This window comes from Stegastes partitus, unplaced genomic scaffold (assembly GCF_000690725.1).
Source record: "Stegastes partitus isolate 25-593 unplaced genomic scaffold, Stegastes_partitus-1.0.2 Scaffold380, whole genome shotgun sequence".
Lineage (NCBI taxonomy): Eukaryota > Metazoa > Chordata > Actinopteri > Pomacentridae > Stegastes > Stegastes partitus.
Window position 1 is genome coordinate 374,325 of NW_007578111.1, and position 13,575 is coordinate 387,899.

Genomic DNA, 13,575 nt, shown 5'->3' on the forward strand with positions numbered 1-13,575 from the left:
TTAATAAAAAAGAACAGTTAAGTTTTCTTTGAAATAACAGTTTTTTGCTGATTTAAATGTAATATATATGGTGTCATTTTATGGTGAAATGTAATAATAAAAATAGTAATTTAACAATAAAGGAAACTCTCTGGGATGTAATTATTGCTGCTTATGTGAAGCCAAACAATAAAAACCTTAAACACTCTAATCATAGAATAAAACACACATTTTTGCCAATAATGATGATGATGCTACTTAAGATATTTTTTCTTTTTTATGTAAAAGGGAAGACCAACGGTTGCATTACATCATTTCATTGTGATTTGGGCCTAAATCTGTGAAACTGTTGCTGCTGGTGGTTCTGCAGGTTTACCAGCTGGTTCTTCTGCCAAAAACATGGCACCCTCCCTCAATTGATGTTTTCTATGGTAATCTTGCTCCATTTAACAATTCGCTCCTGGTCACTTAACTCGGTGTAAGTAAGTGTTTTCCATGCCAGAAGTGTGCCTGTTATCCATTTCCCAGGCAACACATTGAAACCATTTTGGCATGGAAACCGCCGGAGCCTGGAGGTGAGTCTGTTGCCAGGTCAGCTGCGGAGGAAACGAGTCCTCTTTCCTGGAACTAGTTTTGGTGGAGTTAAGATGCTGTCACCGACAGGTTCAGCCACCAGCTGGAGCTTTGCTTGCTAGTTTTTTTTAACTGCTAAAAACTGCATTAGTTCACTAGTGGAGGGAAGATGTGGCTGAAACATCCCATGTCTGAGGCTATTTTTTCTTGATGGATGCAGATTCAGATCGTGGATATTTAACTGGAACATTTAATTGCAAGAATGAAGACGTTTTTCCGGTAACGTATCTGCAGCGATGAAGATGAATCCGTAGTTTTTTTTCTCCACAATGATCCTGTGGGAAATGTAATTACTTAAAGAATAAAGATAAACTCTTCTTTTAATGTGTCCTAGAATGAAGACGACGTCTTTGTGTTCTTTCTTCTAAACCATCAGACAGAATGATTCTGAACCGTTCAGGCCCTGGACACGCTGCAGATATGTGAATGTTTCTGGATCATGTAGATCAACCACTGAGGATATAATGATGGCTGGACGACATCCCATAACCGGATAATTTCTGCTTTTACGCACGTCGAGGCAAAGCTTCCAAACGAAGAGAACTCTGAGAATCCTCCTCTTGGAAAAGGCAGAAAACTTCCAGTGCGGAGCACCGATGGTCGGCAGGACGCCTGGGCTCTGATCCTCGTCGCGATACGATGGATAAGGTAAAAAAAAATAAAAATAAAGCTCCTTTCAGATTGGTTTAGTGAACGAAGGGAGCGAAAGGTTGAAAAATGACAACAAATGTCTGCATCTTATATTTATGAAACCTGATGGGAAATGTTCCAGGGATGTAAATGATCAAGTCATCCTGGAACACATGAAGGAAAAGAGGCTGAAAGTGCAGAATATAGAGTTATAGAGAAGCAAACTGCACATTTATGGGACATTTCTATCTATCTATCTATCTATCTATCTATCTATCTATCTATCTATCTATCTATGCACAAGATGAGATAAGATCACAAGAAACTCTTTGCCAGATATTTATTGGAAAATGCAGTGAAAGAAGGAAAAGCAACAAGATCCAACTACAACACATAGAAAATAAAATAGGTGAGCTAAACTAAGACTATAGATGATAAATGTAAGACCAAATACTGGCAATGGTACTGAAGTAGTGAAATATCACACTTAATAATTAAATATTGCACAGGAACTGGAACACTGCACATGAAAAAGGTGCAATATTTCAATTTCACATGTAATATTTCATTAATAATAATATTTTGTATTGCTTAAATCCTTACAGTATATACCAACCAACAGTTTAAGTAAACATACCCACTGATATAAATGCACAACATGACTACAGTGTCTGTGGGTGGATTAAACTGAGCACATCACTGGTGCTGTGACGTGGCAGCAGTATGGATCTCATGTCACAGCACCGTGGAGGAGGGCCTGACACCATACATGGGAAAAGGTAAATAATTAAGTTAAGCAGACTTTCAAACACTAAGTATCTGTTCCCTCCTGGCTTTAATTGGACGCAGCAAATGTTCCCGGAGGTTACATGCGACGACGGGGGCCGAGCTGAAAGGTTTCCGCCTCATTGTGCTAATTTGAACGAATCCGCTCCTGTGCTGCGGCCGGAAGGAGGCCGTGGCACAAATTCCTTGATGTACAGTATGTGGTAATACACCGAGCACCTACAGATCTTTACGTTTCCCTTTCCTGTAATCGAATAACATAAGTCCCGGGTCTTTGAAGTTCCTTTTGAGGGAGACAGCTGGAGATCCATCAGGCTGCTCTCTGTGCAAACAGCCCAGCAGGTTAAATTAACTGGATAATCAGCTATTGACAAGCACTTGGCACACATTCAACTCTTTTCCGTAAATGGATTCAGTGCAAACTGAGCCTGGCTTGTGTGTGTGTGTGTGTGTGTGTGTGTGTGTGTGTTGCAGCATGCTTGTGCCCTTTCAAGCTTAATTATGCAATATTTCTCGGCATTATGTTGTAAATCAAAACTTTCCATTGCTCTGGTTAAATACAATTAGAATTCAGTTTTATCTGATATCTTACAGCTGATGAAAGTCGAGGAGACGGGAGCAGGTTTTGCACAACACACAAGAAACACATGATAACTGTATGAATTCACACACAGAGTTCATTAAAAATAAGTTTCTCTTTTGAAGTTTATGTGTCACAAAATGCTTACGTCCTTTAAAAAGCAATGCTACTTGACATCACGTTGCAAATCCAAGTTTTTCCACGACTGTAGTTATGCACAATTAGAATTAAATGAAAAGTGGGCCACTGCTTTAGCTCACCTGGTTGAGCTGGCGACCCAAGTTTAGTCTCCGATGGTTTGAATCCTGCTCGTGGTCCTTTGCTGCAACCCCGTCCCCCCGCTGTCGTGTCTCTGTCCTATCTAATAAAGGCCAAAACAATAACTTAAAAAAAAAAAAGAACTAAATTAAAAGTAATATTCTACAACTCATAAAAGTCAAGGAGATGTCAGAGTGAAGCAACACATCACGTCAACTGTAATAAGTTCCTCTTTAAGCGTTCCTGTTTCATCACGAGATCCCAAAGTTTCACAACATGCCGGATAGTGCAGCTGGACACTGAAGAAATATAAATGAAATGATGGACAAAGCATCCAGGATGTTTAAATTTGATGTAATGTTGCATCAGATATATAAAAAATAAAGATAATTAGGTGCCAAATAGCTTAAATTCTATCAGTTGTGAGCAGTGTTGCTGTTGTTCATACAAGTGTGTGTCATTAGGTCAGTGTCACTCTTTTTACTCTAAAATCTCACCGTTAGTTCACTGGGGTCAGGGTTGGAGTTACGTAACCAGATGGGAGCTAAGAAAAGCTTTGAACCCTGGTCAGGTGAACGGCAGGAGCTGATAAGCAGCCGGGACCTTCACCTCTGGAGGACTATTGATAGTTTTGGAGGTCGTTCATCCCTCGCCGCTGCTAATTTTAGAAACGTTTCTAATTTTACAAACCTGTGTGAGTCCCTCGGCCCTCTGAAGTCCGAGCATTGACCAACTGTTCAGCCTTGTTCTTTTTTAAATAGAGATTTATTTGAGTAAGGATTTGTTCGATTATAAAATGCCAGTTCGCTGAGTCATATGTGGGTCACAGGTCACTCGTTGCCACACGAAATGAAAGAATAATTGACTAAACTTTATTTAATATTTGACAGCGATGGGTGCAGAGTAATTTGCACCGATAACAGATTTTGTTTTATGAAGCTAATTTAATAAAGAAAACCTTCTTAAAGATGATAACAGCAGCATCAATTTAACTGAATTAGAGGTAAAGAACATTAAGCAGAGTAGCAAGCAGATAAATCACCAGATTAAAATGAAATTATTGTTCTTCAGTGGCTTTATCAAGATCGTAAAACCATTTAAAATGACATTATTCATAAAACCTATGTGTTAAATAAATCACCATGATGTGAGATTTTCTTTAGCAAAGGAATCAAATAGTTCAATATTTAATTTTGATGAAGCCTCTTGTAGAAGCAAATGTAAAAAAAAAATTACAATCTATGAATACATACTGTATAATTTCATCCTTTTAGAAGTTAATAAAGAAACTCTGCTTCCCGGCTTTAAACCTGCACCTTAGTGTCAGATCAAAGGTTTAATTTTGGGAATTTAGGTCACATAGATTTTTTGGTCGTCTCATAACCTTGTACAGAGACTGTTGCCTACGTGTGTGTGTGTGTGTGTGTTTGTGTGTGTGTGTGTGTGTGTGCATATAGGGGTGTGTGTTTGCACCCTCACCAGATGGAGTGAGGTTGGGAAGGGGTGGGCGTTTGCGTGCGGCACGTCCTGCCCACTTCACCTGAGCATAAAAACAGCTGAGGATCTCATTCAGTGGTACTCACACTTCAGTGACTCTGCACACACACAGGGTGGACACACACTCACCGCAAACCTAGAAACACACACACGCCAGTTAAAGATGCCTTGTATCAGCTCTCATCTCGACCAGATGGTGAAGATGCCCCGTGGTTACAGCCCCGTGGCGGACAAAATCCTCATGGTAAGATCTGCTTGTTGTCTGGGGCTGTGAGAGGAGACCTGAAGAAATGACACGAGAAGAGTGATTGTAATAGTTGTGAGCTTGTGTTGCAGAACTTAAGGTCTTCTCCACTAAATTTTACATTGTTTTGTATCTTGAAGCTGTGTTTTCCGTCTCTTCTTTGTGTAGCATCTCACTGAAAACTCTCAGCACGGTTCACGGACATTTGTCGAGTGTCAGACTTTAGAAAAACGTGGTTTGTGTGCAGCTTTCTGACCTGCTCTTCTCTGTCTACTGATTGCAGGTGGAACAGATCCTGTCAGAGTTCAGGCTGAACAAAGAAGAGCTAAAAGAAGTCATGAAGAGGATGCAGCGTGAAATGGACAGAGGACTTCGTTTGGAGACGCACGAAGAGGCCAGTGTCAAAATGCTTCCAACTTACGTCTGCTCCACCCCCGAGGGATCAGGTACGTAATCATTCTTGAAAACTATGACGAGTGCTTTTTAGATAAAAATGTCATGTGCTGCCTCGGGTATAACAGCGTCTGTGTACCGTTTTGTTGTAACAGAGGTGGGTGATTTCTTGGCTCTGGACTTGGGGGGCACAAACTTCCGTGTGATGCTGGTGAAGGTGGGCGAAGACGAGGAGAGAAGCTGGAAGGTGGAGACAACGAACCAGATGTACTCCATTCCTGAAGATGCCATGACAGGGACTGCACAAATGGTTAGTAAGATTTATATTTTCCTTCTTCATCTCAAATTGTGATTTGTGATGTGCCATCTTTTAGTAGTTTTCCATTAACTGCTCAAACTATCAAAAGCTTTGAAAGACTGTTAACATGCTGTGATCTTGAATTAAAAGCTGTTAAAATTGTGCCTTCATGTCCTCTGATTCTGTCTCTGCAGCTGTTTGACTACATAGCAGAGTGCATGTCAGACTTCTTGGACAAACACCACATCAAGCACAAGAAGCTTCCTTTGGGTTTCACCTTCTCCTTTCCGGTACGACATGAGGACCTTGACAAGGTGAGATATAACACTGGACATTAGTGACCCTCATCAACTTGTTATCTAAGAAAAAAAACAGTATTTGATTCCCTTTTATTTGCCAGATTACCAGAACGTATGCATGTGTTATAAAGTTTGCACATTTAAGGATTGTCTTGTGACTTTTTACAGGGAATCCTGCTGAACTGGACCAAAGGCTTCAAGGCCTCCGGGGCAGAAGGGAACAATGTTGTTGGTTTGCTCAGAGATGCCATCAAGAGACGAGGGGTGAGTGACTGTACATTTGTTTTTATTTTAGTAAACAGCAGCTGTGTACAGCTGCATGACTCTAACGTGTGTTGTGTCGTCATACAGGACTTTGAGATGGATGTGGTCGCCATGGTGAACGACACGGTCGCCACCATGATCTCCTGTTACTACGAGGACCGCAGCTGTGAAGTTGGGATGATTGTTGGTAAGAATTCCTTTATGCACTGGTGGCACAAATACTTACAAAGACATGCACAGGCTTCTGACTAAAGTTTGCATTCTTTCTTTTTTCTCCCCACCAGGTACTGGTTGCAATGCGTGTTACATGGAGGAGATGAGGACTGTGGAGCTGGTGGAAGGCGAGGAGGGCCGGATGTGCGTGAACACGGAGTGGGGGGCGTTCGGAGACAACGGCGAGCTGGAGGAGTTCAGGCTGGAGTACGACAGAGTGGTGGACGAGTCCTCGATTAACCCCGGACAGCAGCTGTGAGTAAAAGGACGCGTTCAGCTCAAACACTCAGCACGGTCAAGTTCACACAGGAAAGCTCAGCACGCACACGCACCCGTGACACCACCGCTCATTTGTTACTGAAGCCCAAAGTGGTCGGACTTCAGATTGTGATTTCAAACGTGCCACATGCGCCCCCTCCTCCCCTCCCATCACTCTCTTAGCGTTTTTTCTGAACTAATCGTCCGTCTCTGGCACTTCTCACCCGACTCTCACCTGAGGTCTCTGTGTAGTTGCTAAGCTACCCGCTGTTTTTCCTCAGGATGTTTGTAAATGACCACAGCCCTCATACGTCAGCGGGCAGTCAGCGGGACGGGCTGTCAGATTAATGATCCCTCTCTGCCTAATGGCTGTTTGCACTGGCGGTCCCTTCACACAGACAACTGCTGAGCCCAGCCTCTTTAGCCTCGACGTTGCCCTCCTCCCCGGCCCTCCTTCTTTCCCGGCCCTCGCAAGAGGAAAAAACAAGTGTTTGCACATGTTTTTATGGCACACATCATTTCACCACATTTCTCTGTTTTTTAAAGCTCCCTCTCTCTTGTTTTCTTCTCGCCTCCTTGCAGGTATGAGAAGCTGATCAGTGGGAAGTACATGGGTGAGCTGGTGAGGCTCGTCCTGATGAAGCTGGTGAATGAAAATCTGCTGTTTAACGGCGAAGCCTCGGAGCTGCTGAAGACACGTGGCAGCTTCGAGACGCGCTACGTCTCACAGGTGGAGAGGTGAGCATCAGTGAGGCGGGTTCCTATCATCTTTGAGACAACTAAATATATTTGTTTGTTATTAATGTTCCCTTTAAAAAAAGATAAAATCATATCAGACATTACTTGTCCTTGCAAACAATTAGTATACTTAACAACAAAAATTACAGATATGCAGATGACATGAGTTTTTATATGAGTCATAAATGGCACCACATACTATGCATTGCATGTTTCTTATGTATAATTTTGCTTTATGTCTTTTTTTTCTTTTATAATAGTGACACTGGGGACAGAAAGCAGATCTACAACATCCTGTCCTCTCTGGGTGTTCTGCCCTCAGAGCTGGACTGTGACATCGTGCATCTGGTCTGCGAGAGCGTCTCCACTCGCTCCGCTCAAATGTGCGGCGCTGGGCTGGCTGGTGTCATCAACCGGATGCGGGAGCGACGCTGCGAGGAATGCCTGAAGATCACAGTGGGGGTGGATGGATCTGTCTACAAGCTGCACCCATGGTGAGGACGGCAGCGTGTTTTAAGTGTCTTAATTACTGAATGGATTAGATTACATTATTTTATACAGTGGAGTGGAAGTAAATATAATGAATATATGATTAGATTTACTTTTTCTAAAGCAACAACCCCCCAAAATGTTATTTATGGCTAAGTTGCCAAATTATATATCCAGTTGTTAACAAAAAAATCCTTCACATGTTGCACAATTGATATTAAATGCATTAAGTAGGAGTAGTGAGGAGCAGGCGCTGTACCAATATTCAATCAAAAGGGGAACGAGGCAGTGCTTGCTTTATGTAAACATACATTATATAGCTCCAGGGTTCAGTGATTGCTTGTTTACCCTGTGTTTACCTTCCAAAATCCACTTTATTAGAAATTAGACCAATTAGTTTGGTAAACACTTAGGCGGAAATGAAACCACCAGAGGAGGTGAGACGTTTGGAGATTTGACGGATTTCTTCTGTTTCTCAGTTTCCGTGACAAGTTCCACAAAGTGGTGTGGGAGCTGACGCCTCACTGCGAGGCCACCTTCATCATGTCAGAGGAGGGCAGCGGTCGCGGAGCAGCTCTGATCTCAGCGGTGGCCTGCAAGATGGCTGCATGCATGCTGACACAGTAAAGGAAGCTATGCACTAAGCTGGTCTCCAGGCAGGACGGAAAGCCCAAAGTCCTGACTGGAGAAGATTGACGACGTCTCATCCACAGATGTGCAGCTCAGGCCTCTTTCCGGCTCAAAAGAGAAGCTGAGCGCTCATCGCTGGGAGACGTCAGGACAAGAGAGCATCAAACCGCTTGTATTATAGACCGTGTTTGATAGACCAAGTTGTAGCAATGAGTCAATCTGAGTGTTTCTGAACTTTAAGAACTGGTTTGCTGTTGCAACTAAAACATTAGGTGGCATGAAAGCATCGTTTAGGATCCATGCTCCTCATGTGTCACTGCCTGTTCCAGTGTGGGCTGTACGATATGTTATTGATGATATTGTATTATAATACCAGAGTCTGGTTGCTGTACAAGACAAGGATTTTGTAAATGCTTTTTGTAAATTAAGACTAAATTAAATCTGTTGCTTTGTTGTGTAATTCTCCGTTTATGATGAATATTATTATACTTCTTTGCTACTGTGTATTTAAATACCCTTTCTATGTTAGCCAGTATGGTGTCTCATGTGCATGATGAAGCGTGCTTTGGATATGAATAAGCTTAACTGTAAATAAAACTGCTTAAATAAACTGTTGCACTTTAAGTTTATGTTGTTTTTCATTTGTCAAATCTAACTTTTTATCCCATAGCTAAACTTGAAAAGCAAAAAGTGTCATAAAAATACATCAGAACATACTAATATAATGAAAGGAAAGTAAAAGTCTCATAACAATATCTTCTTTCCTGTAAATGCAGCAATTACTATACTAGCTTTTGTGAAAGTATAACCCTTTGCAAGTGCAATGCCAAAGCTTTAGGCACTTTACATTAGCTTTGTATCATCTGGAAGGCATCTGATCTCTCCCACATTTATTTAGCAGCATGACAATGAGCCCGAGCATCCAGTCAGAGTGATAATAAGTCCTGCAAAACATGTCATGGCCTCTGCATCCTCACATCATGTTATCAGTCTAGATGTCCCAAAGATGCTCAGACCTGCCAAGTACCTTATAAACTTGCAGTGTTTGGGAGATTTTGCGTCGCTTTAAAGGCCAAAGATGGTCGAGATTCAGACACCTGGACCTGAAAAATGTTCAGACTTCACATTTTGATTGAAGTTCTTTAAATGAAATGAGGTAAAAATAGAAACTTGTCAGAAAAGTGCACCACTGGAGTGAAAAATAGTTCACAAATATTTGTTCTGCTGCATCGTGTGATGTTGTTTTATTAACTCTCAGTATCAGTGCACATAAAACATTCATTGAAGTTTATGATTTATTTGACCTCTCGAGTGTAATTTACCTTTTTTGAGTGACTGTCAAACGTCAGAGGTCACTTTCCTCCGTCTCCTCTCCCCCTGCTCTGTTCGTATCTCTATTTTCCAGCCCCAGAGGAATCCTGGCTGCTTCACCTCTTATCAGCTCCTCTCAGAGCAGCCGTGGCCATGTAAGGGACTGGCTGCCCACCGCAGGCTATTATAGGAGGGCAGCAGATAAGACGGGTCGTACATAAAACCCACCCCAGCATCACACCTTCGGCTGGGAGTCCATCATTACCATCGTTCAGACATGGTAAGTCAGAGACTAATTTAATTCTTTTAATATTGTTAGTAAGAGAATAAGGAGGTGTTTTGTCTACTTCTTTGTGTTCGTCTCCTCAGGCAAGTAAGAAGGCGTCCAATAAGAGACAGAGGGGAGCACAGAAGTCCTGCTCCAATGTCTTCTCCATGTTTGAGCAGAGCCAGATACAGGAGTTCAAGGAGGTACAGAGAAATGTGTCCTGTTTAAACTTTAAGTCCAGATTTTAGAAAATGTACCATCTCAGGTTACCGCAGTCGGACTGAATGGAGCGGCCTCTTCAACAAACTGTATGAAGGATAACTGGTTGCAAAGCATTTTATCCAACAGAGACTGAAAACGTGACACAAGTTTATCGCTTGAATAGTTTTGTAGAACCGACATTTTGTTCATTTCGATGTTTAACAATGAAAATAGAAAAAATATTTCACATTTTAAGGTTTTTTTTTGTTTCTATACACCTGCCAAGTGATCCTTAACTAGTTTCAGAAATCTCTTTGTATATTAAAATAAGTACAAAATTTATTTTACTAAAATAATAAATTATGAACAGTGTAGTAAAAATGTTTAAGTGTTTATTGTAAATAAAAAATTCACTAATAATGTTGTGTATAACCAAACTGACCTCTGCTAACCCTTGTTTTCATTAACAAAGAAAAGCCTTAACTGCTATTTGACCTTCATCTGATTATAGAAGAATTAAATCATCTGATTTATGCAGGATAAAAAACCTAATTAGGTTTTCTCCGTTATAATGAATGACAACTGACCTGTTGACCCTTTTAAAACCTTGTATTTGAAAGAAACGTTTCAACAATTGAACAAAAATTATTTCCCATTTTATTTAAATTCCTTATAATTATTACTATTCATATTTTTTTTTGGTTTATTCTGCAGGCATTTGGCTGCATTGACCAAGACAGAGATGGTGTTATCAAAAAACAGGACCTGAGGGAGACCTACGGACAGCTGGGTAGCTGCTTCACCTTCAACCCTTTTATTTGTGTTTTTACATTTTAAAATAAAAATATTACATATACATTGATAGATGATTAGAAATACAATCCCTAAACCAAGTGTAGACTCTGCTGATAAAATGTGCTTCTCTTATGCCATTTATTTAAACTCATTTGCTATATTTTTATTTGTACGCGTGTTCCAGGGAAGCTTAACGTCAAAGACGAGGAGTTGGATGAGATGCTGAACGAGGGGAAGGGTCCCATCAACTTCACCGTGTTTCTGACTCTTTTTGGGGAGAAACTCAATGGTGAGAGCTTTTTTTTATACATGTTCAAACAAATCTTAGAACTTCTGTGAGGAACTATCAGCTGATATGTTGTTTTCCTGAAGGTACCGACCCTGAAGACACCATACTGGCGGCCTTCAAACTCTTTGACCCCAACGGGACAGGCTTCGTTAATAAGGACGAGTAAGATGCATTTCATACATAGTCCTCATGTTGTTCATATTTTCCATTATAGTATCCTTTAATGTTTTTTTTTTTATTCAGGTTTAAACGACTACTGATGAACCAGGCTGATAAATTCACAGCAGAGGAGGTTTGTGTTTTCTGTTCATACGGTGACACACTCAGGTTTTCTTTAAGGTCATGTACAGCAGGCAAACTGTCGCTTCATAAACCTGCAGGTGGATCAGGCCTTCGCTCTGGCTCCCATCGATCCCACCGGCAACATCGACTACAAGTCGCTCTGCTACATCATCACACACGGAGACGAGAAGGAAGAATCCTAACGAGGACGGTCAGGTCACACAGGACATCCAAACACTCTCACGACTGTTTCATCTCGGCTGCTTGTAATCAAAAACATTAATGATTGCTGGAAAAATGCTGGAATATCAAACATTCAAACTCAAACTGTGGTAAGTGTCGTTGGTATAAAACCGGCCTGCTTGTTTGTGAGCTGCTGAGAATAAAGTGTTGGGCTCTTCAGAAGTTTCTTTATTGATTGCAAACATTCATTTTTGTGAAGTGGCATTGTGTTACTGTGTGTGGAATAAGACTGAAAAAATGATTAAAATAAAATGTATAACACAGCAAATAAGATGAGAAAAGAAATGACAAGAGATTAAAGCTTAATTTGCTTCCCTAAATTATTAAAAAAACAAATCTGCTGAAATGATGAATTCAATCTGAAATCAGAAATTGAACTGTGTGTGAATAAGAATCATATTTATTCACCATAAAAAATTTAAATAAAGGAAAACCAGTTGTTTTATGTGTTTCTGTTCTAATCCTCTGTGTACCGGGAGAACTGCATTAATCAAACCACAAGTGAATAAACTCAGTGAAACTTGATCAAAGGCTGTTTTTTCTTGTTTGCTTGTGATGTGAGGTTTTTCTCAGACTGCTGATCAAGTCATTCAGGACTATTTCTAATTATTTAAAACAAAGTAAAGCCCAGTAGAAGCCAGTCGAATCATCACATTCACTGAACTGAGGCCTCGCTGCTGTTCCGTTCTTTTGAGGCGCTGTTGCCATGGATACAACAACAAACACCCCCATAAACTCAGCAGCCACATTTCCAGCCGGTCAACAACAAGGGCACAAGTGGTGTGTGAAATTCTGCAAGGCAAGCTCTTTCTTTTTCTTTTTTTTTTCTTTCAGCTACATTTGCAGCAGCAGGTTTACATCCAGATGACTGTTTTTTTTTTCTTGACATCTGTGTTTCTACTGGCAGTGATGCCGATTGCATCTGGAGCTGCAGGCAGGGTGGATGTAGGAGTAGACTCAAGGATAGCTCGGGCACCAGATGGTCTGAAGAGGAAACCTGCCAACAGACAGTGCGACTCCTATCTGCAGCGGTGAGATGGAAAATATAAATCTACCTTTGGAAAGGCTTTTTTTGATTTACGACGTTCAACAAAGATGAAAAAGAGATAAGACTGTTGTTTTACGCTGGGAAATTGCAACTATATTAATGTGGAATTGAAAAGTCCTCCATAAAAGTGAGAAATCCACATTTTGTGTTGGTTATATTTGGCAGTAGGAGTGATGTTACTGTGCTGGACAAGCCGGTGTTATCCTGAGGACACAGGAACAACAAATGCAAAGCCCCTGAAGATTTGTTGCAGCACAGATTTATGGGCTTTTTATTGCTGAGAGATAAAAGCAGCTTAATTTAAACACAGTCAGACTGAATAAACAGCAACCTGCCTGTCATGTGTAACTGTGCAGAGGCAGATGTGAGGCACCAATATGGCTCATAAATATCTCAACGTATCATTTGTTGTTTCAAGAAGAGAAAAACCGTGACGCACAGGGTGCACATCTACCAGGTATGATTCCTCAGAGATAAATGACCTTTACTTTGTTGGTAATACTCGCAGATATCAAGAACTCAAGCTGAGAAATGACAGAAAGAAAATGATGCAGGTGAGTACTGTCAGGAGTAATTGATCTGAAAGTAAAGAGGAACAACTGGTAAATGGTTTGTTTTTCACACAGGTAAAGCAGGAACCCACAGAACCCAGTGACCACGAGAAAGATGGTGAGAATGCTGTAAAGTTATAGCATCGAGATTCACACGGTTACAGGAGGAGAAATTAAAACTAATCGTTCGGTAATTTGCTTCCAGAGTCTAAAGAGGAAATGCCGCAGACGAACGAGGACGGAGAGGATCAGGCTTCAGGACAGCCGCCCGGTGGAGCGAGATCCAAAAAGTCTGTGCTGTGTGTTGTCCTTTAAAACAACTCGTGGACATTTAATGAACTGGACTTCATCATTCAAGTGTCTTCTTGGTCTGTTATTTACTTTAGTAGCTCTGTGGA

The 13,575-nt window shown here is 41.0% G+C and overlaps 2 protein-coding genes across 3 annotated transcripts; both read left to right on the forward strand.

Moving 5' to 3' along the window:
* The first annotated feature begins 1,251 nt into the window (after window positions 1-1,251).
* Window positions 1,252-8,813, forward strand: gck (glucokinase (hexokinase 4)). 2 transcript variants are annotated; one of them, XM_008284933.1, is made up of 10 exons: window positions 1,252-1,260; window positions 4,891-5,053; window positions 5,156-5,310; window positions 5,493-5,612; window positions 5,766-5,861; window positions 5,949-6,048; window positions 6,146-6,329; window positions 6,915-7,070; window positions 7,331-7,564; window positions 8,039-8,813. In XM_008284933.1, the coding sequence occupies exons 1-10, from the start codon at window positions 1,252-1,254 to the stop codon at window positions 8,184-8,186; spliced, it is 1,365 nt and encodes a 454-aa protein (XP_008283155.1). In that variant the 3' UTR covers window positions 8,187-8,813. The 2 variants fall into 2 exon arrangements, with proteins under 2 accessions (XP_008283155.1, XP_008283154.1); XM_008284932.1 differs by lacking the exon at window positions 1,252-1,260 and adding an exon at window positions 4,527-4,607.
* Window positions 8,814-9,904: 1,091 nt separating this feature from the next.
* Window positions 9,905-11,735, forward strand: myl7 (myosin, light chain 7, regulatory). Its single transcript, XM_008284934.1, has 6 exons — window positions 9,905-9,971; window positions 10,684-10,759; window positions 10,949-11,053; window positions 11,137-11,215; window positions 11,297-11,345; window positions 11,434-11,735. Exons 1-6 carry the CDS (start codon window positions 9,936-9,938, stop codon window positions 11,536-11,538), a joined length of 450 nt encoding a protein of 149 aa, XP_008283156.1. The 5' UTR covers window positions 9,905-9,935; the 3' UTR covers window positions 11,539-11,735.
* Window positions 11,736-13,575: the final 1,840 nt, after the last annotated feature.

Bases quoted from the DNA above. Each gene is read 5' to 3' on its own strand.
- gck (XM_008284932.1), top strand. From the start codon at position 4,527: ATGCCTTGTATCAGCTCTCATCTCGACCAGATGGTGAAGATGCCCCGT. The intron at 4,608-4,890 runs GTAAGATCTGCT...TACTGATTGCAG, and splicing joins TGGCGGACAAAATCCTCATG to GTGGAACAGATCCTGTCAGA. The intron at 5,311-5,492 runs GTTAGTAAGATT...CTGTCTCTGCAG, and splicing joins TGACAGGGACTGCACAAATG to CTGTTTGACTACATAGCAGA.
- myl7 (XM_008284934.1), top strand. From the start codon at position 9,936: ATGTTTGAGCAGAGCCAGATACAGGAGTTCAAGGAG. The intron at 11,216-11,296 runs GTAAGATGCATT...TTTTTTATTCAG, and splicing joins GGCTTCGTTAATAAGGACGA to GTTTAAACGACTACTGATGA. The intron at 11,346-11,433 runs GTTTGTGTTTTC...ATAAACCTGCAG, and splicing joins ATAAATTCACAGCAGAGGAG to GTGGATCAGGCCTTCGCTCT.